The sequence below is a fragment of the Stegostoma tigrinum genome, chromosome 25, assembly GCF_030684315.1.
Source record: "Stegostoma tigrinum isolate sSteTig4 chromosome 25, sSteTig4.hap1, whole genome shotgun sequence".
Lineage (NCBI taxonomy): Eukaryota > Metazoa > Chordata > Chondrichthyes > Orectolobiformes > Stegostomatidae > Stegostoma > Stegostoma tigrinum.
The window spans coordinates 48,679,241-48,706,208 of NC_081378.1; the positions used below are offsets into that span (position 1 = coordinate 48,679,241).

A 26,968-nucleotide genomic window follows, 5' to 3' on the forward strand; every position below is an offset into this window, starting at 1 on the left:
CACAGACCTTGTTGTGCAAGGTACAATTTCAAAGCTTGCGGACAATACAAAACTTGTGAGCACTATAAACTGTGAGGACAATGTAAACCTTTTAAAGGACATAGTGAACCAGGTGGAGCAGGCGAATAGGTGGCAGATGAAGGTCAATGCAGAGAAGTGTGAGATGATAGATTTTGACACACAGAATATGGAGGTAGAGTATGAAGTTAAGGGCACAACCTTAAAGGAGCAGAAACATCCGGGTGTGTGGTGGGGTGGGGTGTCAGATTATTAAATTTGGCAGGACAGGTCATAGAGCACGGAAACTGACCCTTTGGTCCAACGTATCCATACCAACCACATTTTCCAAACTAAAATAGTCCCATTGCCTGCCTTTGGCCCATTTCCCACAAAACCTCTAACAAAGTATAGAGTATCCTAGGCTTTATTAATAGGGGTATGGAGTACAAGACCAGAGAGGTGATGCTGAACTTGAATAAGATACTTGTTTAACCACAAGTAGAGTAGTGCATACAAGCCCTGGGTGCTACATTACTGAAGGGTGTGAGTTCATTGGAGACAATGCAGAAGATGTTTACAAAAATGGTTCCAGGGATGAAACACGTAAATGACAAGGATAGATCAGAGAATTTGGGACTGTTTTCCATGGAGAGGAGAAGGCTGAGGGAAGATTTGATTCAAGTTTTCAAAATCTTGTGCGCACAGACAGAGCATAGAACATAGAACATAGAACAGTACAGCACAGAACAGGCCCTTCAGCCCACAATGTTGTGCCGACCATTGATCCTCATGTATGCACCCTCAAATTTCTGTGACCATATGCATGTCCAGCAGTCTCTTAAATGACCCCAATGACCTTGCTTCCACAACTGCTGCTGGCAACGCATTCCATGCTCTCACAACTCTCTGCGTAAAGAACCTGCCTCTGACATCCCCTCTATACTTTCCACCAATCAGCTTAAAACTATGACCCCTCGTGCTAGCCATTTCTGCCCTGGGAAATAGTCTCTGGCTATCAACTCTATCCATGCCTCTCATTATCTTGTATACCTCAATTAGGTCACCTCTCCTCCTCCTTTTCTCCAATGAAAAGAGACCGAGCTCAGTCAACCTCTCTTCATAAGATAAGCCCTCCAGTCCAGGCAGCATCCTGGTAAACCTCCTCTGAACCCTCTCCAAAGCATCCACATCTTTCCTATAATAGGGCGCCCAGAACTGGACGCAGTATTCCAAGTGCGGTCTAACCAAAGTTTTATAGAGCTGCAACAAGATCTCACGACTCTTAAACTCAATCCCCCTGTTAATGAAAGCCAAAACACCATATGCTTTCTTAACAACCCTGTCCACTTGGGTGGCCATTTTAAGGGATCTATGTATCTGCACACCAAGATCCCTCTGTTACTCCACGCTGCCAAGAATCCTATCCTTAATCCTGTACTCAGCTTTCAAATTCGACCTTCCAAAATGCATCACCTCGCATTTATCCAGGTTGAACTCCATCTGCCACCTCTCAGCCCATCTCTGCATCCTGTCAATGTCCCGCTGCAGCCTACAACAGCCCTCTACACTGTCAACGACACCTCCGACCTTTGTGTCGTCTGCAAACTTGCTGACCCATCCTTCAATTCCCTCGTCCAAGTCATTAATAAAAATTACAAACAGTAGAGGCCCAAGGACAGAGCCCTGTGGAACCCCACTCACCACTGACTTCCAGATGTTGTAAAGGAAATTCCTCCAGTGGATCAGTCCAGAGCTAGGGAGTGCTATTTAAAAATTATTGCTCTTTCAAGGCAAAAGGGGGTCTTTTTTCTGAGAAAGTCATGCACATTTTGGAATTCAGTCTCAGATGATGTAAGTGCGGAAAATGAATACTCTTAAGAAACGAAGTTAAAGATTATCAAACAAAGGTTATTGCAGGAAGTGAGAATGTAGAATTCAACATGAACAGAATGGAAGAGCAGGTTAAAGGGGCCAGATAGTCTATTTTTGACAGGCTGATTAGTGGCAATTCAATCCAGATAAATGTGACGTGATGCATTTGAACAGGACAAAGGCGGCAAGAGAATTCCATAAGACACAGGAGCAGAAACTACACCATTCGGCCCATCAAGTCCGCTCCGCCACTCAATCCTGGCTGACAAGTTCCTCAAACATACTGTCCCGCTTTCTCCCTACAACCCTTGCAGACAGATAGAAATTGTTCCCACTTGCTCAGTGATCAATAAGGAGATGGCATAGGATTGAAGTTTTTCCAAAATAAGTAGATGCAATGTAGGAAAAATCTTTATCACTCAGTGAATAATCAGGGTTTGAAATGCACCACCTGGTAATGTGCTGGAGGCTGGAGACTGGTTCAACTGAGATATTCAGGAGATCATTGGATGGTTATTTGCATGGACTATTGGGCAGAGAAAGGGTGGGAGAGTGACAGTAGGTCATAATGCTTATTTAGAGAACTAGTGCAGACACAGTGGACTGAATAGATACCTTGTGTATCATAATGCAGTGACTTCAATAGACAGGAGAGTTACAGGCTAGGTTAGCACTAGCAGCAGAAAACACTGAGGTTCTTCAATGTTCAGGGGGTTCTGTAGGAGCAGTGGGAGTGTGTGAACCTCTGATCAAGAGGCTCTAGGTTGAGTCCCTCACCAGGACCTGTTGGCCATGGAAGGTCCATTCATAACATGGTCAAACGGGTGACTTACTGGTCTTTAAGTTCTTCTGTTCAGCCTGATGGTAAGTGAAGGGTGTCAGAGAGCCTCCTGGTCAGCCATCCTACAGACAGCAACAGCAAACTACAGCTGCACTTAGCCCATAAGCCTGAACCAAACTGTGGCCCAACTTGGAAACGAGGCAGAGACGAAAGTCAGTGTTTGCGATGGACACTGCAAAGAGCTTCACTCTTAAAGGAGCGACTGATGTCCGTGAGAGGAAAGGTACCAAGTGACGCAAGCATAGCGTCTCCTTGTTTCGGCCTGTGTGGATTTGTGTGCCCAGGAGTATGAACAGTTACAGAGTTCAGCCAGGTCTGTGCCAGTCTCAGAGCTTCCTCTAAAGAACAGGCGATTGTTTGAAATTTCTGACCAGATCTGACTCTTGTTGTAAACGTGGTATCATCATGCTGACAGCTCATCTGGGGTCTTTGTTATTTGATACTCTGCATTCGAAGTGGAGATAAATACAGATGCAATTTGCATTATTCTGTTGCTGTGATTTGGCTGTCACTATTCATATTCTACAATGGTAGCTTTAATGTGACATTAATGTTTAATCATTAACCAGTATTAATGACAATGCCATAAATCCGAAATCTATTTGCTGAGTATTCTGGTGATGGCAGATTGGAGAGTGCCAAAATTGAGTGGTAGCCCTTGTGTTTTTGAGCTATTTCCTCATTTAGACCCACTCTTACAAGTATCTCCTCCAGACTGTTTTATAAATAGGCAATTTTATTTTGCAAATAAGTAGGCCACGTTAATAGAGACGTGTTGGTCGGAAGAAAAGTGCTGAAAATCAGACCTCTTGGATAGATTTTACTTTTCTATTGTAGACCCCTTTATCCTTGTTTATAACCAATGCTATGCTGTGTTCCCACAACTGAATTCCAGATCTGACTCAGGAGCTGAAAGATTCCAGAGTGAAACAAAACCATTCGTTTCAGCTCAATGATAGAACATGGTAGAAAATATCTGTCCGCAATTTTGCTTCCCATCCTTCTTCCACACCATCTCCTCCAACATCATCATATCCTACAGATGATTGAAAAATGATTCTCAATTACCTTTATCTCTGACCTGTAGTGACAGAATATTAGTGCCTCTGTTTCAGCCTCACAACTTCCATTTGTATGATGATATGGAGGGATCTCTGGAAAAGGCTCTAGGTTATAGACACAGGCATTCGGTGATAGAACGAGTGCAGGCACAATGAGCCGAATGGCTTCCTCCTGTGATCATTGTGCACTCCAATGTACAGTTTTGTCTTAGTGATGGAATTTGACTTCTGCACCGCTGACGACAACAACAACTGACCCTTAAGTAGTGCCTTTCATAGAGTGAGGCGCGTAGGAGGTGGAACAGGAGCTCAGTGGTTAGTTCCACTGCCTTATAGCACCAGGGACCCAGGTTTAATTCCACCCTTGGGCTGTCTGTGTGGAGCTTGCACATTCCCCCTCCTGGGCCCGTGTCTATGCTGGTTTCCCCTGGGTTCTCTGATTTCCTCCCACAGTCCAGGCTAGGTAAATTGGCTGTGGGAAATTGCCCTTAGTGTTCAGGTGGTTTAGTCATGGGAAATGCGGGGTTACAGGGAAGAGGGATGGGTCTGGGTGGGTTTCTCTTTAGAGGGGTCAGCGTGGATCCGATGGGCAGAATGGCCTGCTTCCGCTGTAAGTGTATCAATGTGCCACATAAGTGGTGATGTAGGCAGGTGGCCTAAAGCTCATGTAAGAAGTAGATTTTAGGAAGCGAGGCGACACAGCTGGACGGGTTTAGGGAGCAGTTCTAGAGTGTAGTGCCCGGGCACCTAAAAGTGCCATTCATAGGGTAGAGGAAAACAGTGATGTGCAAGAGGCTAGAATTAGATGAAGAAATTGATTACCTTAATCTTTTAGCATTGGAAGAGGAGAGGGAGCTGTTTCATACATGCGCTGGAAAACTTCAGGAGTACCTCTGCTTGGAATTGGCACCTGATGTGTTCACACGATTAATTCAGAAATGCCCCTTGCTGGGGAGGAACTCTGATTGTCAGCAGGCTTTTCACAGATCATCTAAAAGTCCTTCACAAACTGGTGTGGACTTTTGCAAAGCCGCACCCATTCCAAAGATTGTCCACTCATCTTCAAAGTCGGAATAAAGGATTGGAGAAAGCTGCAGTTTCCCAGTTACTTCAATGTTATTATTAAAGCATGTCACCCAACACTCTGTTGACTCCAACTTCAAGACTGGGGTTTGTTCTGTTTAAGAATGAAATCAAATATCGGCACACTTTTCCAGAAAATAATGGCTCGCTTGTTGAACTTTGCGATTCTGCCACTTTCAACCTGTAGGCAGTATCTGTTGGTAACAGCAGAATTCAGAAACTGTCCCAAGAATTGAGCAGAGATAGTGGGAACTGCAGATGCTGGAGAATCTGAGATAATAAGGTGTAGAGCTGGATGAACACAGCAGGCCAAGCAGCGTCAGGGGAGCAGGAAGGCTGACATTTCAGGTCTAGACCCTTCTTCGGAAAATCTTTTTGAAGAAGGGTCTAGGCCTGAAACGTCAGCCTTCCTGCTTCTCTGATGCTGCCTGGCCTGCTGTGTCCATCCAGCTCTACACCTTGTTATCACAGAGTTAAGCAGCTGCCTTTTGAGCCTGGGGCCTGTATTCAAGTCTAGCTCAGCTGCTGGGGAGAAAACTTCTTCAAAGCAGCCTTCAGGACAAATGTGGAGTGGGGTACAGTTGGTGGGGGGTCAATAAAACGTGGAGCTGGGGGTGCACAGCAGGTCAGACAGCATCCAAGGAGCCGGAAAGTCAGCATTTCAGGTCAGGACTTTTCATCGGGACATTGGTAAAATCGATTCTTTTATGGGAAATAGGCATCACTGCCTGGACCAGCATTTCTTGTCCATCCCTAGTTGCCCCCTGAGAAGGTGGTGGTAATCTGCCTTCTTGAACTGCTGCAGTCTGGAGGTTGACCCACAATGACCTTGGTGGGGTGGGGGTGCATTCCGGGATTTTGACCCAACGACAGTGCAGACCAGTGATATATTTCCAAGTCAGGATGGTGAGTGGCCTGGAGGTGAATTTGTAGGTGTTAGTGTTCCAATGTATCTGCTGCCTTTGTCTGTCATTGGAGGGGCAGAGATTGGATTGGGGCCGATCAGTCTGCACACTTAAAGCTCATTAAGGGCCTAGGCATTTCCTAATCAACCTGTTCAGAGATGTTGTGACACACTTCTGGGGCAAGTGGTACTTGAATCTGGGCCTCTTGCCTCAGAGGTAGGGACACTACCATTGTGCCACCTTTCCATTAAAGGCCTAATGGAGCAAAATTAAAGAAAGCCAACTGGAATTTTCCAATCAGGCACCAGGTTCCCTCAGGACCTGTTTAGAGGTGGACACCTTGCCGGAGGGCAATGAGCTAGTGCTGTAGGCAGGCCTGAATGTTCTCTCTCCCTCCGTTCTTCCATACTACAGGAGCAGTCAGAAACCTTCCTGTTGCAGCATCCATTTTCCAATAAAGGGCTGTGAAAGGTTGAAGAGAGGCATCTCTACCTCTTTATTTATTCATTCACAGGATGAGGGCATCGCTGACCAAGCAGCATTTATTGTCCATCCCTAATTGCCCAGAGGACAGTTGAGAGTCAATCACATTGATGTGGGTCTGAAGTCACATGTAGGCCAGACCTGGTAAGGATGGCAGTTTCCTTCCCTAAAGGGCATTTGTGAACCAGATGGGTTTATTTCCCAACAATGGTCATCATTAGATATTTTTAATTGAATTTAAATTTCACCATCAGCCATGGTGGGATTTAAACCCAGGTCCCCAGGACATTATCTGGGTCTGTGGGTCAACAGTCCAGTGATAATGCCACCAGGCCATTGCCTTCATCTTGGATTATGCATGTTCTCTCTCACTTATCTTCCACTGAAGGTTGTCTCTCCCTCTGGCCTTTCGAGGTGCCACCTCCTAACCTTAATTATCTGCCCGTTAGTTGTTCACGTCTTGGTAAGTAGCCCAGGGGAAAGAATAGTAAGCAACAAACACAATAATCCTGGGAAATAAGTGTACTGCATTTTGAACTATTCAAGATGAATCAGAGCAAGGTGTGTCATTTGCAGGTTGTGCCTTATTGTTTGTTCCAGGAAGTTACAGAAATGGTCCCATACTTCCTGCTCCCAGAGGGAATATCCAACCTTAGTGTCTAAAATGTATTTGAAATGGAAATGTCCCATCGATGGACTAGACTTGTTACCAACATTGATGGTGCTGGAACTCTACTGTTTCTTGACCATGAGCTGGGCCTAACCGGGGAGGGCCGGGGATGGGGGAAAGCCAGTTGCAGAGATCAAGCAAACGAGAGATGTTTCCTCCTTCATTTTCATCAGACATTCCACTCCTAAGAACTAAACTGGCCACTGCTGTGGGGGTGACAAATAGGCAATAGTATTGCTGAGGGCATGTCTTTGCACAAGCAACTTAAGATCAGGAGTCTTTGTGTTTTATTTTAATTTGTTCATGTGATGTGGGTATCTCTGGCTAGGCCAGCATTTATTGCCAACCCCTAATTGTGCAGAGGGCAGTTAAGAGTCAACCGCATTGCTGTGGGTCTGGAGTCACATGTAGGCCAGACCAGGTAAGTGTGGCAGTTTTCTTCCCTAAAGGACAAGACCTCTTATAAAATAGAACCTTAGGATTGTGACATACATTTGGCCTGTACTTTCTCTGCTGGCCCATTTAAGGAGCATTTCACCTAATACCACTCTCCAATGTTCCTTCTCCAACCCTTGTGGCCCCACACCATCTTCTTCACAGGTAACAATCCAATTCCAGTGGGAAATTCCCAATTGAATCGGCCATTACCATGCTGTCAAGGTATAGATGCCAACCATTCTCTGTGCGAAAATGTGACACCTTTAAGTTGGTGTCCTTCTGGTGCTCAACCCTTCCACCAGTAGAAACAGTTTCTCTCAATCTGGTCTGTCCAGGCCCTTCATAAAAACAGTCCCAACTTCTCAACCTGTTCTCCCTCTCTGCCACTGAAGGTCTTAAGCTGGGCCACTAAGATTACAATGCCAACTCCGCCAGGGAGAATCGGGATCCATGACTGAACATGGAGAGATTAATGGTTCAGCATTGAATCAGTAATGTTTCAACTCCAAGAAATCTCGCTGGTATCGATTCGGATGAGATTCTATAATCAAGGGGATTTTTATAAACTGGAGTATTTGGTTCATAGGCGCACATCATTAGGAAGTGCTGCAAATGGTTGTTGTGTTGAGTTCCATGGGTAGCTAGCTCAAAAAATCCTCCCAATCCCACAAACTGTTCCTTTGCCGGGTGAGGGAACAGGGAACCAGCTTCAGGTTCACCCCACAAGCCGCACACCATCCTGAGTCAGAAAAATGTGGCAAGTTCCTTCATCGTCACTGGATCCAAATCTTGGTGAATGTCCTTCACATGGATCACTCCATGTTCAAAGAAGCAGCTCTGCAACACTACCTTCTCGAGTTCAGCTAGGAACAGACTGGCTTTACCAAACATATGCTTTCAGAGAATTTTCTTAAGAAAACAATCTAAGTTTGTATTTGCATAGATTTTAAGAATGGCACTTTTCAAAAGAATTAAAGTCCCTTGGTTATTAACATCGGATACACCATGCTATATACAACAGCCTGTCCATCTCCACATCGCAAAAGCTCTGATACTAGAAACAGAAGTGTTGTAACCAACACTGATGTTGCTGTGTGTGTGGTTTGGAACTGTACTCTTTGTTGACCATGTGCTGGATCTCATGGTGGGGGCCAGGGATTGGTTTCGGGCTGTTGTAGTGATCAAGTGAATGAATGAACAAAACACACAAATGAAACTGATAGTGCTGGCTTCAATGTGAAACGGATAAGCCATTTCTATTCTCTAACCCTTGAATCAAAAGGTCTCAGGTAAGAGGTTTAAAAGGGATATAAGGTAGAATTTCTTCACCCAGAGGTTGGTAGGTCTCTGGAACTCTCTGCCTGAGAGGGTGGCAGAGATGGGAACCGTTACAACATCTAACATTTAGAGGAATACTTTTAAGTGCCGTAACATGCAAGGCTATGGATCAAGTGCTGAAGTTGGAATAGGTAGATGGAGGTCCTAGTGCATGGATCACACAAAGGTAGCATCCAAATTCAGTGGGTGATAGGGAAAGCCAGTGGAATTGTGGTATTTATTTCAAAGAGAATTGGGTGTAAAAATAGGGAGGTCTTGCTAAAACATTCCACGATACCAGTCAACCACATCTGGGATAATGTGAAAGGTTATGGGCCCCTTATCCAAGGAAAAATACAGTACCATTGGAGGCAGTCCAGAAAAGGTTAACTAGACAGATCCCAGGTCTGGAGGGATTTTCTGATGCAAGGTTGGGGTTTGGATGAATGAATGGAGCGCTAATTGTAACACATATAAGATTCTCAGGGGACTTGACAGGGTAGATGCTAAAAAGTTGTTTCCCCTTTTGGGAGAGTCTAGGAGCAGAGTATATAATCTCAAAGTAAGGGGTTGCCTCGCTAGGATAGAGATGAGGAAGATGTTTTCTCTTGGGGTGGGGGCTCTTACATGCTGTAAACCCCTATGGCTTTGTGATGGGAGTTAGGAAGCTGAGAGAGAAACAGCTAAACTTTAGCAAAATAATTTCCTTCCTGTCTCAGTCTCTCCTCCTTGACCTCCTGAGGCATATTCTGGGTTTAAGTGTAACATGTTATTAAAGCCACTGTGATTGCGAGCTATTTCTGCATGATAGAAACATATAGGATCAAATTATTATCACCCCATCCCCAGCTCCTTCACTGATTAGTACTTAAGAAGCAGAGCTTTTATGTGTTTTTTTTTCTCATGTACTATAGGACTGCGTGACCCAATACGTTTAATGATACAACAGTAATCCTCTGCCTGGTCTTTTGTTGTATGTTTTCAGTAGCCTGCATTTTCCTAACCAATGTACTGTTTAAGTATTCCTGGTGTAGTCAGTCAAACTTTAAAGGAATATATTTTATATGTGTTGGAATTTACTGACCATTCATTAGAAGGTAGCAATGTAAAATCCACCAAACTGCCCCATCACAAATTGCTGGTTACAAAATGATAGTTGGACCTGAGCCCCACTCGCCAGCTGACCACCCATCCACATCAGCAACCCCGCCCCCACACACACACACACACACACACACACACACACACACACACACACACGCGCACGCGCTGTTTGTACTCACTGGAAATTAGAATTACAGACTTTACAGCAAGGCAGTACCATTCACACACAAATGTAACAGGCAGGATGTCCCCTTGAGAATTTATCTCTTCCTGACCCCCTGAAGCAGGCCCAGATGGGCAATCATAAGGCCTTCTAGTGCGACAGTCACTCTGAGTATCTTTCCCCAATGAACGACCAGAGGACTGGTCTGCCAACCAGCCAAGTGCAGTAGGCCACCTCTTCAAACTGGAGGCCGAAGCAGAGGCTTTGGTGCTTGATGGGAGCAGCTGGTTGCCATGGTAGCTAAGTGACACAGAGACGCTTCAAAACAGGGGCTCCCTCTCTCCAACCTTTCTTGGCTTTAAGTTGAAAAAACGCCTTTGCAGCCAAGCCATCACTGGAGGTTGTTTGGTGAGAGGACAGCGGGAAGGGGTGGGCAAGCTGTACCTACTACTGAGGCCAAGCAGGCAGATGGTAACATTGACCTTTGAGACTTTTCACTCCTAGCCCCATCCATTCCGCTATAGGGAGCCAGCCTCCTGGCAACTAGAATAACAGGCCTCAAGCTTTTATTGCCTCATTGTCTCGAGTGCTCATTTACCTCCGTCCAGAGCAAGAATAACTCAAGGGATTTGTAAACGTAATCCACTCCAGCAAAATGTCTGCAAGATGATGTTTTGTGCATTGTTTTTAATTGCTATGTGATCTATTTTAAAGCAAGAAGAGAAACTCGAAACAAAAGGTTTGCATGCTTTAGAGGGGAAGTAACTGGATCGTTTATTGAATGAGCTGGCGTAGACACAATGGGCTGAATGGCCTCTGCCTGCGCTGTATGGTTCAAGACCTCAACAAAAACTGGATTGTAGCATTAGCAAATTCCATACAAGCGAGAGTGCAACTCATAGGGGTGATCCTTCAGCCCATTCTAAATTGGTACTAGCCCTTCAACTGCTGGTATCTTCTCTGCTCCAATTGTCCTGTTATTTCATCGTAAAAGCTATCACTGAGACTTTTCTTTCTGCATTTTTTTTTGCCAGCTTCTGTTCCGTGAGTACTGCATTTCTCCGAAGTACATTTTGTGAACAATGATACTATTTCTACCAGTTTGGTTACTGATGCCTGGAATATGTTCCTGTGACTATTCCTGTTGTGTTCCAGTCCTTGATGCACACCTAGTACTCTGCTCGCACTTTAAAGAATCTATTATTGAGCTTACTCAATATCTTTCACAGGACACGGGAATCAGTGGCAAAGCCTGCATTTATGTTGCCCTGGTCCTGAGTGGCCTGCTCAGAGAAGGCAGTCAAGAGTCAACTGTGTTATACTGTAGGTGTTCAGTCACACATAGACCAGACCAGGTCAGGACAGCAGATTTCCATTTCTAAAGAAGTTTGGTGAACCCATTGGGTTTTAATAGGTTCATAGTCACCAACTCCGTTGTGAGTGCACGGAATACTTTGCCAGTGTGAGTCGTGGAAGCGGAGTCATTAGTGACATTTAAGCGACTGCTGGACATGCACATGGACAGCAGTGAATTGAGGGGAATGTAGGTTAGGTTATTTTTTATTTTTGGATTAGGATTAATCCATGGCACAACATCGTGGGCCGAAGGACCTGTACAGTGCTGTACTTTTCTAAGTTCTATGTTCTAACTCTCCAAGCATATAGGCCAGGGGTTTAATTCCACAACCAACCCACCTCCCTTTCTTTTAAGAGACAGTAAGTACTGCAGATGCTGGAGAATCTGAGATAACAAGGTGTAGAGCTGGATGAACACAGCAGGCCAGGCCGCTTCAGAGGAGCAGGAAGGTTGATGTTTCGGTTCTGGACCCTTCTTCAGAAAATCAGCCTTCCTGCTCCATTGATGCTGCTTGGCCTGCTGTGTTCATCCAGCTCTACGCCTTGTTACCTCTTTCTTTTAACCTGCCTTATATTCTGGTCGCCCTGCTACAGGAAGGATGTTATCAAACTGGAAAGAGTACAAAAATGATTTACAAGGATGTTACCGAGATTGGAGGGCTTGAGTTTATAAGGAGAGGCTGGACAGGACGGGACTATTTTCCATGGAGCGTACGAGGCTGAGGGGTGACCTTACAGAGATTTATAAAATCATGAGGGGCATAAATAAGGTAATAGCCAAGCTCTTTTCCCCAGGGTATGGTTTAGGATGAGAGGGAGAAAATTTAAAAGTGAACTTAAGGGCAACTTTTTCACACAGGGTGGCATGTATTGAATGAGCTGCCAGAGGAAGTTGTAGACGCAGGTATGATTACAACATTTAAAACATTTGGATAGCTACATGGATTTTTTTAGATTAGATTAGATTCCCTACAGCGTGGAAACAGGCCCTTTGGACAACAAGTCCACACCGCCCCTTGGAGCATCCCATCCCCCTATAGCCCACACATCCCTGAACACTACGGGCAATTTAGCATGGCCAATCCACCTAGCCTGCACATCTTTGGACTGTGGGAGGAAACTGGAGTGCTCGGAGGAAACCCACGCAGACACGGGGAGAATGTGCAAACTCCACACAGACAGTTACCCGAGGCTGGAATTGAACCTGGGTCCCTGGTGCTGTGAGGTTGCAGTGCAAACCACTGAGCCACGTGCTGCCCTAATGGGTGGGATAGGAAAGGTTTAGAGGAATTATGGGCCAAACTATGATGGCTCAGTTATTAGCACTACTGTCTCATAGCACCAGGGACCCAGGTTTGATTCCAGCCTTGGGCGACTGTCTGTGTGGAGTTTGCACATTCTCCCCGTGTCTGCGTGGGTTTCCTCCGGGTGCTCCGGTTTCCTCCCACAGTCCAAAGATGCGTAGGGTAGGGTGGATTGGCCATGCTAAATTGCCCCATAGCGTTCAGGGATGTGTAGATTAGCTGGATTATAGGGGGATGGGTCTGTGTGGGATATCCGACGGTCGGTGTGGACTTGTTGGGCTGAAGGGCTTGTTTCCACACTGTGGGGATTCGGCAAATGGGATAACACAATGTGGAGCTACAAGTGCGCAGTATCAGAGGAGCAGGAAAGTTGATAATTTGGGCTGGCATGCCTCTTGTTGCTGCCTGGCCTGCTGTGTTCCTCCACAATGTGTTACCTCTGACTCCAGAATCGGCAGCTCTTACTATCCCTGGCAAACTGGACTAGTTCAGTCTAGGAAGCTTGGTCGGCATGGACGGTTTGGGCTGAAGGGCCTGTTTCCGTGCTTGATGACTCTGTAACTCCCACCTCCCTCAATGTTCACAAAAATAAAACAAAAGCACAGGGATGGGAAGTGTCGCTGACTCAATCTCTCGTAGACTGTTCTCGAATACCGAACAAAAATCTGTCTCTTAAAGTGATAACGGATAGTCCGTGCAGACTTGGTTTATCCCCGCGGTGTCTGAGCTGTTAGGCGTTTCCAATACTCAGCATATGCCCCAAGGATCACAGCTCGAATTAGTTCACACCGTGGCCATAAGTGGGCTTCACTGTGGGATTGGCCTGTGCTTTTTAATTGGGTGCAGCCTGGTTAGTGTCTTGGCCCATTTTGTACAGTAAAAAAGAGGAGATCGGAGCAGGGGGTAGGCTTAATACAGTGTCCATTGCAGACTGCCACGTTAAATAAAAGCATGCTAATCTTGCCCCTGTTTATTTTCAAACAAGACATTAAGAAGGGATTATGCTTTGTGGATAAAGGAACGGTGGATTTGGTTTGCTGAGGATTTGAGTGCACAAGAGACAGTCAATATGGGACTGATTTCCAATGAGATTTGAGAGCAGGCCGTTTTAAGGAGCTGTGCACTCCCTGTGAGGGCCCCTTTTAAGATCTATAGCACTGTCTCACTGCGTAAACATTGACATGTCAGGAACTGGTCAGTCTTACTGTAGGATCTAGTAAGTCTTTGTGCATTGTTCAGTCCTTTTCCCACGGGGCCCCCTCCCACCCTAACCATTCAAAAGAAAATAGAGTTTCTTTTAATTTTGGAAAAGGGGCGTAAAAAGTGATCGTACCTATGGGAAATAAAATTTGAAATCACAGCGCGGGGAGAGGGTAAATGAAAATCCTTTAAGCATGTTTACTGATGTCAGAATCTAAAGAAACTTCTAGACAGGGGGAGAGAGAGTGAGAACCCCTTTTAAGAGTTGTCATATTTGTGAGAGCCTGGGGAAGCTAACTTTATTTGGTTTGGAGCTTGGCTGCATCCCCCAGGCTGCGGTCTTGATAGTATTCACATACGAGCAGGATCAGTTATCCTGAACCAGCTGATGTCAGCTCTTCTGAAACGCACCAAACTCGCTCGTTAAATAACCTGGCCCTGGATTTCAGTAACTTGAAGTTCCCAACTTGCACGTTATTGTTGAACGACAACAACAACAAAATCCTGGATGGTGAGGAGGGGGAGGGAAGAAGTCGGAGAGTGTTGCAACCGGTGGACTGGTCTCTGCTGAGCCTCATAAGGTAGGAGGTTTTCATTTGAAAATGTAGTTTTCACTGACCACACCAGAACGTTTAGTTTCCCACCCCTCTCTCCACCCCACCCACTGATGTTTGAGTTTAGTTCAGTGCAGTGTGAAGGACATATCGCCCTAAGGGATATAGAGACCGAGTAAAGCAGAAACTAGAACAGAAAATCCAGACATTGGAATGCTTAACTCCAGAGAGCTGAATTATCCAGTTATCCTGCTGGCTCTTTGCTGCAAGTCAGTTATAGCTGAACTGTATTCCCGGTAGGTAACTACACTTGATGATGTCTCAAGCAATGTGTTAAATCGAGTGATTGCTGGCTAATCTCTACTGATTTATCTTTTATAAGAAGTGAAACTTTATTCATATTTTTCGTGATATAAAAAGGTCCATTTGGTAGATTAGACCTGTCATTCAGTCACTGTTCTTTCTTTTAGATGGGTCTAATCAGCTTGTCAGAACGTTAATATTGAGTTTTCCCCCTCCCCAAACTGAATCCAGATTTCCATTTCGTGCTTTGAAAGTGTGAAAGCCAGGACTGAAGATTTCGAACCTGATATCTGCTGTTGTTTTGAAAGTGAAGCTGCCAAGAAATGTCGGACACACATGTTGTGTGCATTAGTAGGTAATTTAGTAGCAATTTTCCAGTCCTTAGTGCCAATGATAAAGTGTCTGTTGACTACGTGAATACCAAACCTTTTTGAATAACAACTCATTCAGCCCACATTGAGGCATCATTGCACAAACATACACTAAATCCTGTTACATTTTACCCTTTCAGCTAATACTTGCAGCTTGTCCCAAACTGCTGTACATCTTTAAGAATCTAACAGTGAGGAGGATCGTGTCTGAAGTTTCTCCTTCCTGTCTGAAATGTGTTATTTTCTAGCAGAATGCAAAGTGATCTTTGTGAGGCCAAATACTGAGTGTTGCATAACGTGCGGTCAACAACAAGCCATCTTTGCTCTAGAGTTTAATATCATCTGTGGATTTGCTTTTCTGTCTTCCCTCTGAATGTTTGGAGTATTTTAGTGTCTGTATCTGTGAGGGATGACCATCCAGTATCTCAAATTACATTAATATTTGAACTGGCTCGATCTGCATTTTGTGGGGGAGGGGCACGGAATGGGGTTCTCATTACTGTCTCCCTTTGGCTTATTACTTGTGCAGTTTCTTTAGGCTTTTGTAGCAGAGAAATTACAGTACTCTCACATGAAGATAACACAACCTCATGCATGTGAGGGGATTAACACGCAAACCAGAAACAGGTCATCCAGCCTTTCCAGGCTGCTCTGCCATTCAGTATGAACACAGAATCCCCACAATCTGAAAGCAGGCCTTTCAGTCCATCGAGTTGACACCAACCCTGCGAACAGCACCCAGACCCACACCCTGTACCCTGCATTTCCCGTGGCTAACCCACCTAGCCAGCATATCCCTGGACACTATGGGCCAATTTTTTGGCATGGTCAATCCACCCTAACCTGCACATCTTTGGACCATGGGAACAAACCCACACAGACACAGGGAGAATGTGCAAACTCCACACGGATAGTCACCTGAGGCTGGAATCAAACCCAGGTCCCTAGCGCTGTGAGGCAGTGATGCTAACCACTGAGCTATTGTGCTGCCCTCATAGTTGATCAGTCAACTGTTCCAATTTTCTTCCTCTATCCTTTAATCCCTTTAAGTTTAAGAAATACATCTACCTCCTTCTTGAAAACATTCAGTGTCTTGCCCTCAACTGCCTTCTGTAGCAGAGAATCCCTCAGGCTTCCCCACTCTCTTGGTGAAAATGTTTCTCCTCATTCCCAGCCCTGAATGGCCTACCCCATACCCTTAGACTGTAGATTCTGGGCTCCCAGGTCAATGGTAATATCCTTCCTGTGTTTACCCTGTCTAGTGCTGTTTGAAGGGCCAGCCTCCTCCAGTGCAGACCCTGTCACCCCTTTAATGCTCCCCAGTGGGACCTTACCTCTTCCTTTATTGCACATCCACTAGAGTTAAAGTCTCTGACTTTTTGTGCCACCTGAAGTCATTTACACAACTGCATGCAGTATAAGGTTTGAAAGCATCTTCTACGTGGAAAGACATTTAACTGTGCTTCGTTGCTAATGGAAAGTGAAAGCTCAAGGCCTGGGGCATTTATGTGCTGTTTAAAACTGCTGGAACAGCTGTCTCGAAGTGCTGAGTGTGCAGAGTTTTTTTTCAAAAAGCTAATCCACATCCCTGGACGAACTGTTGAGTACATTTCCAGGTTTCCACCAGTTCCTCAGAGCCACCTCCCTGAATTTTCTCATCTCCCTCCCATCTTGTTCCTAAAGCATTGTGGAGCTTTTCAGAAGGAATGAATTTCGGATCTGCCCCTTAACCGAAAGGATGTGTTTTCTCAGTGATGTTAGTTCTGATGAAGAGTCTAGGCCTGAAACGTCAGCTTTCCTGCTCCTATGATGCTGCTTGGCCTGCTGTGTTCATCCAGCTCTACACCGTGTTATCTCTTAGTCCCTGACAGTTCACTTTCTCTAGAGTCAGCGTCAATACAGTTGTTGGTTTTGCTGACCAGAGAATTCTACGTCAAATTGAAGTTGCTTCAAAAGCAGTGCAGCCCACAGCATTCCCCCCACCCTCCTGTTAATTAATATCACTCCATGAACGTTCGCCCTGAAATTAACTGTTGGTTTAATGAGCAGTCAGTCCTGGGAGAAATTGCTTAAGCCGAGTTGATGGATGGGACCCGTTATTAAGTTGCGAGCAACAGTTAAAACTGGCTTGATGGTTCACTGTTAATTAGTGCTGACTGCTGACCTTTTGTTCAGAATTGTGTTACCAACATCTTAATTGAAATATATTGAGTCCCTGACATTCCGTAGAAAGGAATTTAAAAACTTCATATATCTTATGCTTGTTGTCCTTTTCCAAAATGAAAACCTGCAGTGAATCATGAGTAATGCACGTGATCTTATTAATTGCTCTGCAATTTGTGAATTTTCAAAAATATTTTCATGGGATGTGGGCATCGCTGGCTGTGCCAGCATTTGTTACCCGTCCCTAGTTGCCCCTTGAGCAAGTGCTGGTGAGCTGCTTTCTTAAACCGCTGCAGTCCATGTGCTGTGGGTTGATCCACAGTGTCCTTAGGGAGGGGAATTCCAGGATTTTGACCCAGCAACAGTGAAGGAACGGTGGTATGTTTCTAAGTCAGGATGGTAAGTGGCTCGGAGGGGAACTTGCAGGGGGTGGTGTTCCCATGTATCTGCTGCCCCTTGTCCTTCTAGACGGAAGTGGTTGGCGGTTTAGAAAGTGCTATCTAAGATAATGCAGAATTGCCATATTTTTTAACTCAGTGCTGCTATGCATCAGGGGGTGAGTGCTGGTGAGCTGTGCTGGGGAGCTCAACAGAGCACAGGGTGGGTGCAGTGAGGCAGTTCTTTTCAGTAATATCACATTTTCGCTCACTAATGCATGTGACGACCTTTTGCGATATTGTTTCACGCCTGAGTACTGATCGTACAAGGCCCAATCTTCACTTGGTTTTGATCCTCTGGATCAGCTGTAGCTTCAGGTGGTGTCGGGTCCTGGTTTTAAAATGAGCCCAAGGGCCCGCCAGTGTTCTGGGACTGAAGACCCCTCCTAAAGATAGCGCTCCCCAAAACCTTCTCCCTCACTTTGAGGCTTGAAAATTCCCCCAACCAGTAAGAAATGTAAGAGTGGGGAGTGTGAGGGTGGGTGGTGGGGAGGTGTGGGGTCTGATGGTCAGGGCATGTGTTGGGAGTACAGATGTAGGAACTTAGTCAAAGCTTAACCCTGACCTGAGCTGTCTCAGAGCCTGTGATCCCAGAATTCCAACTTTTAAAAAATTTGTTTGTGGGATGTGGGCGTCGCTGGCTGGCCGGCATTTCTTGCCTGTCCGTAGTTGCCCCTTGAGAAGGTGGTGGTGAGCTGCCCCCTTAACCGATGCAGTCCATGTGCTGTAGGTTGACTCACAATGCTATTTGTTGGGGGGCAATTCCAGGATTTTGACCCAGTGACAGTGAAGGAACGACAATATATTTCCAAGTCAGGATGGTGAGTGACTTGGAGGGGAACTTGAATGTGGTGATGTTGCCATGTATCTGCTGTCCTTGTCCTTCTAGATGGAAGTGGCCGTGGGTTTGGAAGGTGCTGTCTGAGGATCTTGGTGAATTTCTGCAGTGCATCTTGTAAATAGCACACACTGCTGCTACTGAGCATTGATAGTGGAGGGAGTGGATGCTTGTGGGTGTGGTGCCAGTCAAGCAGCTGCTTTGTCCTGGACTGTGTCAAGCTTCTTGAGTGTTATTGGGGCTGCACTCGTCCAGGCAAGTGGGCAGTATTCCCTCACACTCCTGACTTGTGCCTTGTAGATGGTGGACAGGCTTTGAGGAGTCAGGAGGAGAGTTACTCACTTGTGACCCCATTCCCATTGGTTGCTAGTCCCCATTTTCAAAATCCTGCTCTAAGAATTAATTAACACCACAGCAGTTGGTCCCCAGCAGGCTACTGGGACGTGGATTTACAGTCAGCTATCTGCATTGGTTGGCAATATGAATTTGAAGACCGCAGAGGAGAAGGTCCCTATTAGGCCAGGAATGTTTTTTCCCAAGAGCTGCAGAAAGGCTGAGCCGAGGCCGAAGTACGAAGAAAGCGTAATAAAACAAAAGTTCTGAGGAAGGGTCACCAAACCCAAAACGTTAACTCCAATTTTTCTTTCTTCACTGATGCTGTCAGATCTGCTGAGCTTTGCCAGCAACTTCTGTATTTGTTCCTGCATAGGAAGAAAGCTATTCACAACAATTCAAACAGAAACACGACCGGTGCCCCATGGTTCCCCTGCTGCCTATCTGTATTCCTGCTCTTTCAGTCAGGGCAATGTTTACGTTTCCCCTCGAGTAGGTGGCACGGTGGCTCAGTGGTTAGCACTGCTACCTCATAGTGCCATGGATGCAGTTTGATTCTACCCTCAGCTAACTGTCTGTGTGGAGTTCGCACGTTCTCCCCGTGTCTGCGTGGGGCTCCCCGGGTGCTCTGGTTTCCTCCTGTAGTCCAAAGATGTGTGGGTTAGGGTGGATTGGCGGTGGGAAATTGCCCCCGTAGTGTGCAGGGATAGGTGGATTAGGCATGGGAAGTGCAGGGTTCCAGGGGTGAGGTGAATCAGTGACTGAACAGCCTGATGGTACACTCGAGGGGTTCTATTGCTCACTGTGCTGGGTATTACCGAACCAAAGAATGAGGGTTAGCCTGGCTCAATGTTTATCACTCCCCCCACGCCCAAACCTAGGCTGGAGTTTATGTGTTCAAGGCACACTCTGGACACGTGAGCATGGAATCCAGGCTGGCCCTCCTGTGGGAGTGCTGCCCTGTCAGGGGTGTGCTATTTCATAGAGACATCAAAGGGGAGTCCTGTTTCTGCCCTCTCAGGTGTCCATTAAAAATCCCATTGGCAGTATTCAAAGAAAGCCTTTCTTAAAGGGCAGGAGGTTACAATTGTCAATCCACCAATGGTGTGAAGTGAAACAATCATAAGCAACAACAACTTATATTTAGGTGACATCTTAAATGTAATCAAACCTCCTATAGCACTTAGGAAACAAAGTAGGAGATATGGGGTCAGATGGCTGAACACTTGACTTGAGTAGGTTTTAAAGAGGGGAGCAGTGTGGGGAGGGAGTTCCAGAGCTAGGTAACTGAAGGCGTGACGGCCAATGGTGGAGCGATTAAAGTTGGGGCTGGATAATATTTGGAAGAGCCTGGATATCTCGGAGGGTTTTGGAAATGGAGGAGGTTGCGGAAATGAGAAGGTGAGGCTGTGAAGCAATTTGAAAACAAGGATGAGGGTTTTAAAATCAAGAAATCGCTTGACAGGGAGCAGAGATAGTAGGAACTGCTGATGCTGGAGGCAGAGATAAACACAGTGTGAAGCTGGAGGAACACAGCAGGCCAGGCAGCATCAGGGGAGCAGCAAAGTTGACGTTTTGGGTCGGGACCCTTCTTCAGCAGAAGGGTTCTGAAGAGGGGTCCTGACTCGAAACATCAACTTTCCTGCTCCTTTGACAGGAAGCAGGCCTGTTGTGAATTAAGGCAGGAGCAGCAGAGTTTTCACTGCCTTCAGTTTACAGACAGAAGAATGTGGGAGACTAGCGTCAGTGTGTTGGCATGGACTGCAGCAGCTCAAGAGGCAGCTCACCTTCACAGTCTCAAGGGGCAACTAGGGACAGGCAATAAATGCTGAGCCTAGCCAGCGACACCCATATCTGAAGAATTAATTAAAAATAAACCTAGCCTTCAAGTAACTTGACGTATAAATGAGTTTGAGCTGCACATGAGCTAAGGGTTGATACAGAGGTGAGGTAGGAGTTCTTGGCTCTACGTAGGGTAGCGATGTTGTGCCAGAAGCTCATCCCCAGGTCAAATGTGACACTAATATGCAGACAGATTTATTTTTTCTCAGGCTGTTGTTACACATAGCTAGGGAATGGACTTCTGAGCGAGGACCAAAAGCGATGGATTTGCACTTCCCGAGACTTTATGGAAGGATATTTCTGCGCATCTAGTACGGGATGTCGGATAGCAGTCCAACTATTTGGTAACAGTGGTGGGGCCGGGAGAGGTGGTGGCATGATGGAGCGGTGTGTTGTCAGGGTTTGTGCAGAAACTAACGATGTGTGTTTGGTTGATGCTGCCAAGAGACAGTCGATAGGTGAGAAATAGCACGGAGTTAGGGATAGATCTGCAGCAGAGGTAACGGAGCAGGAACAGAAAGATGAGCCGTCGGAAATGATACTGTGTCTGCGGTGAGGTGGACAAAAATGGAAGCAGACGAGAGCAGTCTCACCCAGCTGAAGAGGGCCTGGGAGGAGGATAGTGTCGTCGCTGTGTCATGGGCTACCGACCTGATTGATAAGGACCAGAAGGGAGAGCGTACCACAGTCAACAGAGGATGTGAGTTTGAGATGTTGATAAGCACAGACCCAGTGATGTGGCAGGGCTTAGACCCTGGTTGGAGACTCTCAAACATGACGATCTGGGACACATGGGAACAAATTTGAGAGATGACTGGTTTTGACGACATTGGACAGGAGAAGGATGTTGCAAGATGGTGAGGTCACGTTTTCATTTTCTTCATGGAGCGGTGATGATAGAAGCTTTACAGAAACTAGACGTTTTTACATTTTTTTAATTGTATTTTTTACATTTGTATTGTACCTGCTTGAGTACCGTTTATCCTTCACAGACGGCACCTCCCATACTCCTGTAGTCCGAGTTCTGTTTGTAAATGAAGAGGTATTTAATGACTGTTTGATTATGTTTTCCAGTAGGTGAGTGCCAGCCTGCCAACTCCATGGTCCCTGGGCAGCGAGGATGAGCTGATGGTATATGATGGAGCTGAAAGTATGGGTGGATGGAGTCCAGCGTATTGTGTGTGGAGTGACAGAGGTCACAACCTGCCAGGAGGTGGTCATTGCCCTGGCTCAAGCCATAGGTAAGAGGCTGTTAATTGATTGGTGAGTCATGCATGTATGGGTGGGAGATGTCTTCTCCAACATGGAATTGGAACCTGGCCGTTGTTTTCCAGCTAATCTGTATGACCCGACTGGGATTAGGAATAGGCAGAGCGGAGAAGCTGAGCAATGCAGGGCTGATCTCCATTAAGCACCATCATAGAATGATTGATCATGTATGATGTTGTAACGACATTTCTTGTGCCTGTTACGGGCTTGATGATTAATAAGCCTGCCCTCGTCACCAGTCATTGTGGTTTATTTCCCTTTGTACTTTGGATGTGGGTCTTGCTGGCTGGGTTAGCATTTATTACGCGTCCCAAGTTTTATCTGAGTGACTAGCATTGCAGAGTCAATCGCATTACAGTGGGCCTGGAGTCACATGTAGGGCAGACTAGACCAGATAAGGGAGACAGATTCCCTTCCTAAATTACTGAACTGGATGGAGTTTATTTTTTAAAACAATAATCAACATGGTACTATTGGGCCATCTTTTTAATCATTCCACATTTTACTGAATTCAACGTTCACAGTCTGCTGTGATGGGATTTGAACCCATGTCCCCATAGCATTGTCAGTTTTGGATTATTAAGGCAGTGACAATCCCAATAAACCATGACCTTCCCCCTGCTGAAGTTCAGCTTATTTTTCTTCTGTTTGCTTGTTTTATAATTTATCGCCCTGTGATGGAGTGGTTTTCTTCAGTTCACCGGGTGTCACCATCAAATGTTCATTCTCCATTTCCCCTCCCCTCCTCATATTCTCCCTCTCCCTTCCTCTGCCTCATATTCTCCCTCTCCCTTCACCTCCCTCACATTCTCCCTCTCCCTTCACCCCCCTCACATCCTCCCTCTCCCTTCCTCCCCCTCACATTCTCCCTCTCCCTTCACCTCCCCCTCACATTCTCCCTCTCCCTTCACCCCCCTCACATCCTCCCTCTCCCTTCCTCCCCCTCACATCCTCCCTCTCCCTTCACCTCCCCCTCACATTCTCCCTCTCCCTTCACCCCCCTCACATCCTCCCTCTCCCTTCCTCCCCCTCACATCCTCCCTCTCCCTTCCTCCCCCTCACATTCTCCCTCTCCCTTCACCCTCTTGTCCTCCCATTCTCCATCTCCCTCTGCCCTGCAGCTGATTCCTTTCCCAGCCTGAGTTTCCATCCACTGACCCTATTGCTCAAGTGCGCCTCCCTGTGGTCAGTGAAGGTGCGGGTCACAGGTGTGAATGAAGCCAGACAAGATCCACTGAAGGTTTCACACATGTTGCGGAGCATGGTGGGAAATGGGGGCACAGGAGTAGAAGGAAAGGCTTGAGTTGACACACAGTCTTGCACCTTCTCCAAGTGTCATAATGTGCTTTACAGTGAAGTATGTTTGCTCCTCTTCCAATCTTTATGGGTAGCTCAGAGTCAGGCAGGCCCTTATTAGCTGGAGGATTGCAGCATTCCCTCAGTCCTGCACTGTTTAACCCTGGCATTTTGACTCCTGTCTCTGAGGTATGATAGAATCCCTAGAGTGCAGAAACAGGCCCTTTCGCCCAACAAATCGCCACCACACCTCAAAGCATCCGCCCAGACACACCCTGCTATAACCCACCTAATCTAGGCATCCCTGCACACTACGGGGCAATTTAGCACGGCCAATCTACCTAGCCTGCACATCTTTGAAGCGTGGGAGGAAACCCACGCAGCCACAGGGAGAATGTGCAAACTGCACACAGACAGTCGCCCGAGGTTGGAATCAAACCCGGGTCCCTGGCGCCGTGAAGCTGCAGTGTTAACCCCTGAGCCACTGTGCTGCCCCCGTGTCTAGGCTTGCAGCCTCCTGGGTCAAAAGGCAGAGAACTGCATTGAGCCATGGCTGACACCATGAGGCAGGATGTCGGTTAGAAATTGTGGCCTGACGGGCAGCAAAGCAGCTGAGAGGCTGGGTTGCCTGACCATCAGTCTGCGTGACCACATCCTTATATTTCCTACCAGCCAGACCACATCCTTTCTCCTCCGAAACCCTGTCTCCGTCTATGTCCAGTTTTGGAATATTGCATTCAGTTCTGGTCTCCCTGCTGTTGGAAAGATGTTGTGATACTTGAAGAGTTCAAAAAAGACTTACAAAGATGTTGCTGGGGTTGGAGGGTTTGAGCTATAGAGGGAGACACTGAATAGGGCTGGGGCTAGTTTCCCTGGAGTGTCAGAGGCTGAGAAATGACCTTATAGAGGTTTACAAAATCATGAGGGGCATGGATAGTTGAGGTCTTTTCTATAGCAAAGGGAAGTCCAAACAAAAAGGAACGGAAAGAAGTGTGGATGCTGTAAATCAGGAGCAAAAACAGAAGTTGCTGGAAAAGTTCACCCAAAACATTAAGTCTGTTTTTATTCTTCACTGATGCTGCCAGACCTGCTGAGCTTTTCTAACAACTTATGTTTTTATTCCAAACTAAAGGGCATAAGATTAAGGTGAGAGGGGAAAGATTTAAAAGGGACTCAAGTTTTCATGCAGAGGGTGTTGTGCGTATGGAACAAACTGCCAGAGGAAATGGTGGGGGCTGGTACAGTTACAACATTTAAAAGGTATTTGGGTTGGTATGTGAATGGGAAGGATATGGGCCAAATGGTGGGCAAGCGGGACTAGATTAATTTAGGACATCTGGTCGGCATGATGAGTTGGACAGTGGGGTCTGTTTCCACGCTGCACTCATCTCTGACTCTCGGCTCTATGCCCCTCTCTATTCCCCCTGACCCTGAAACCCTTCCAACATTTAGACGCCCCAAGACCAATACCCCCTCCTCAATCCTGCTCCCCTGGAAATCTTCTTAGTTGTTATGTTTATACCAAATGTGTTACATTTTGTGCATACGGTGAACATTAACTGGCAACTCGTTTGAGCCCCTTTGAATGGACACAGTCTGGAACTGTTTTATTTTGAGTTTGGAGATCTGTTTGTAGAGTGGATGTCTGCAAATAAAATCTTCAAACATGTGTGAAGATTGGGACGGCATGGTGGCTCAGCGGTTAGCATTGCTGCTTTACAGGGAGCCACGTTCAATTCCAGCCTCACACAACAGTCTGTGTGGATTTTGCGTGGGTTTCCTCTGGGTGCTCCGGTTTCCGCTCACAGTCCAAAGATGTGCAGGTTAGGTGGGCTAGCCATGTTAAATTGTCCATAGTGCCCAGGGGTGTATAAACTTAGGTGGATTAGCCATGGGAGATGGGAGAGCGGTTTACAGGAATAGGGTAGGTGATTGAGTTTGGGTGGGATGCTCTCCAGAGAGTTGGTGTGGTTTTGTTGGGCCAAATGGTCTGTTTCCACAGTTTGAGGATTCTATGATTGGATCTATTTCTATCCTTCACCACTGGACTTCCGGAATATAACCGTGCTTCCCAGATTGCTTCTCAGTCTGAGCCCATTTTGAGGCTCGGAAATAAATTGCTACAACCTCACCATGCCCGTCCCTAAACTCCATTCGCGGGGGCTTGTCCAAACTAAAGTACAGCTGTTCTAACTTGATCAGAATTTCATGGCAGCTTTTGTACCCTTCCGAGCTCAAATGTTCAGCTCATGCCCCACCTGGGAGTCCAGACTCCCATTCTGGGGTGGGGGGTGGGGTGCAGTGCGATGGTATCGGCACATAAAGACAGTGCTTCCCAGCCTGCACGCATAATCCAGAGGTTTTGGTGTCCTTAGGACCATTAAGGTCTTGGATCCCAGTATCCCATGGGCCATCCATCAGTGGTTGTCTTCACTGACCAATGATTGGAGGGGTGGAGGAGAGCACAGCCAACACAGCAGATTCTTCTGAAGGTAAAAAGCTGGGAGTCTATGAGGAGGACGGGTCAGACGGATGAGGTAAGATGGTGAAGAGAATGACACCAAGGGCTTGGGAGCTCAGCAGTGAAGTGGGTGGGGTGTGATCTGCAGAGGAGGAATGTTGCCAGTCAGTTTGACCACTGGCCCCTCGCTCTCCCCTCTCACCAACGTGACTCTTAATCTGTTAGTCTTCAATGGACATGCTGCTCACTGCAGTCTGGTTTAACTGATGATCGGAGTGTTTGCCGGTACATGGGGACGGGATGGCATATGCAGAGGATTGCAGGGGCTGAGGGGAAAGTCCCTGATCTCACTCTGTGTCGTGGGTTGGTTGTGGATGATGCAAAACTTCTGTAGACGCACGTGAAGTCAGCATGAGGTATCAGAATAGAATTGAAAAGTCAGCTTGGGGTGAGGAACCAGTTGAGCGGGGTGGGCGTGGTTTGCTGGTGAATGGTCAGTTTGTATAAGCTGTCAATTTTGATAGAGGCATCAATTGTAGGGGCTGGGGGGAGCAGTTTGATTGGAAACCCAGGGTTATAATGCAGTTTGTTAGTAAGCAGCCAGATTAGGACGAGGGTGCAGATTTGGGGTAATGGGTCCAATATGGTGTAATGGGACATCAGTGTCAGTTTGTACTGAGAGGTAGGAGTTCAATAAATGGGTTAGATTTGGGATGTGGGAGTATTCTGGTGTGAGATGGCACTATGGTTAGTTTGGGTACAGGGATAACTCTGAGATGAGTGGCTATTTTAGGGATGAGGGTCTGTTTGAAGTCATAGATATGTACAGCACAGAAACAGACCCTTCAGTCCAACTCATACATGCTGACCAGATATTCTAAACTAATGTAAGTCCATTCGCCATTAACCTTTTAATCCCATTAAACCCTTGCTATTCACGTACCCATTCAGATGCCTTTTAAATGCTGTAATTGTACCAGCCTCCACCACTTCCTCTGGCAGCTCATTCCATACACGCACCACCGTCTGTGTGGAAAGGTTGCCCTTATGTTCCTTCCCCCTCTCACCTTTAAACCTATGCCCTCTGGTTTTAGGCTCCCCTACCCTGGGGAAAAGTCCTTGGCGATGCGTCCTATCCATGCCCTTCATGATTTTATAAACCTCTATATGGTCACCTCTCAGCCTCCAACACTCCAGAGAAAATAGCCCCAGCCTATTCACCCTCTCCCATTAGCTCAAACCCTCCAACCCTGGCAAAATCTTCGTCAGTTTTTTCTGAATTCTTTCAAGTTTAACGACTGGAG

At 46.4% G+C, this 26,968-nt stretch overlaps 1 protein-coding gene across 7 annotated transcripts in view; it reads left to right on the top strand.

The window, feature by feature from the left end:
* rassf8b (Ras association domain family member 8b) overlaps window positions 1–26,968 on the top strand; it is a 99,198-nt gene that overhangs the window by 42,322 nt on the left and 29,908 nt on the right. For 3 of the 7 annotated variants that reach the window (XM_048554612.2, XM_048554614.2, XM_048554615.2), the window contains one exon: window positions 21,713–21,879. In XM_048554612.2, coding sequence (XP_048410569.1) covers window positions 21,774–21,879 — 106 coding nt within the window. In that variant the 5' untranslated portion in view covers window positions 21,713–21,773. The other 4 variants (XM_048554611.2, XM_048554610.2, XM_048554608.2 and 1 more) reach the window with 4 other exon arrangements.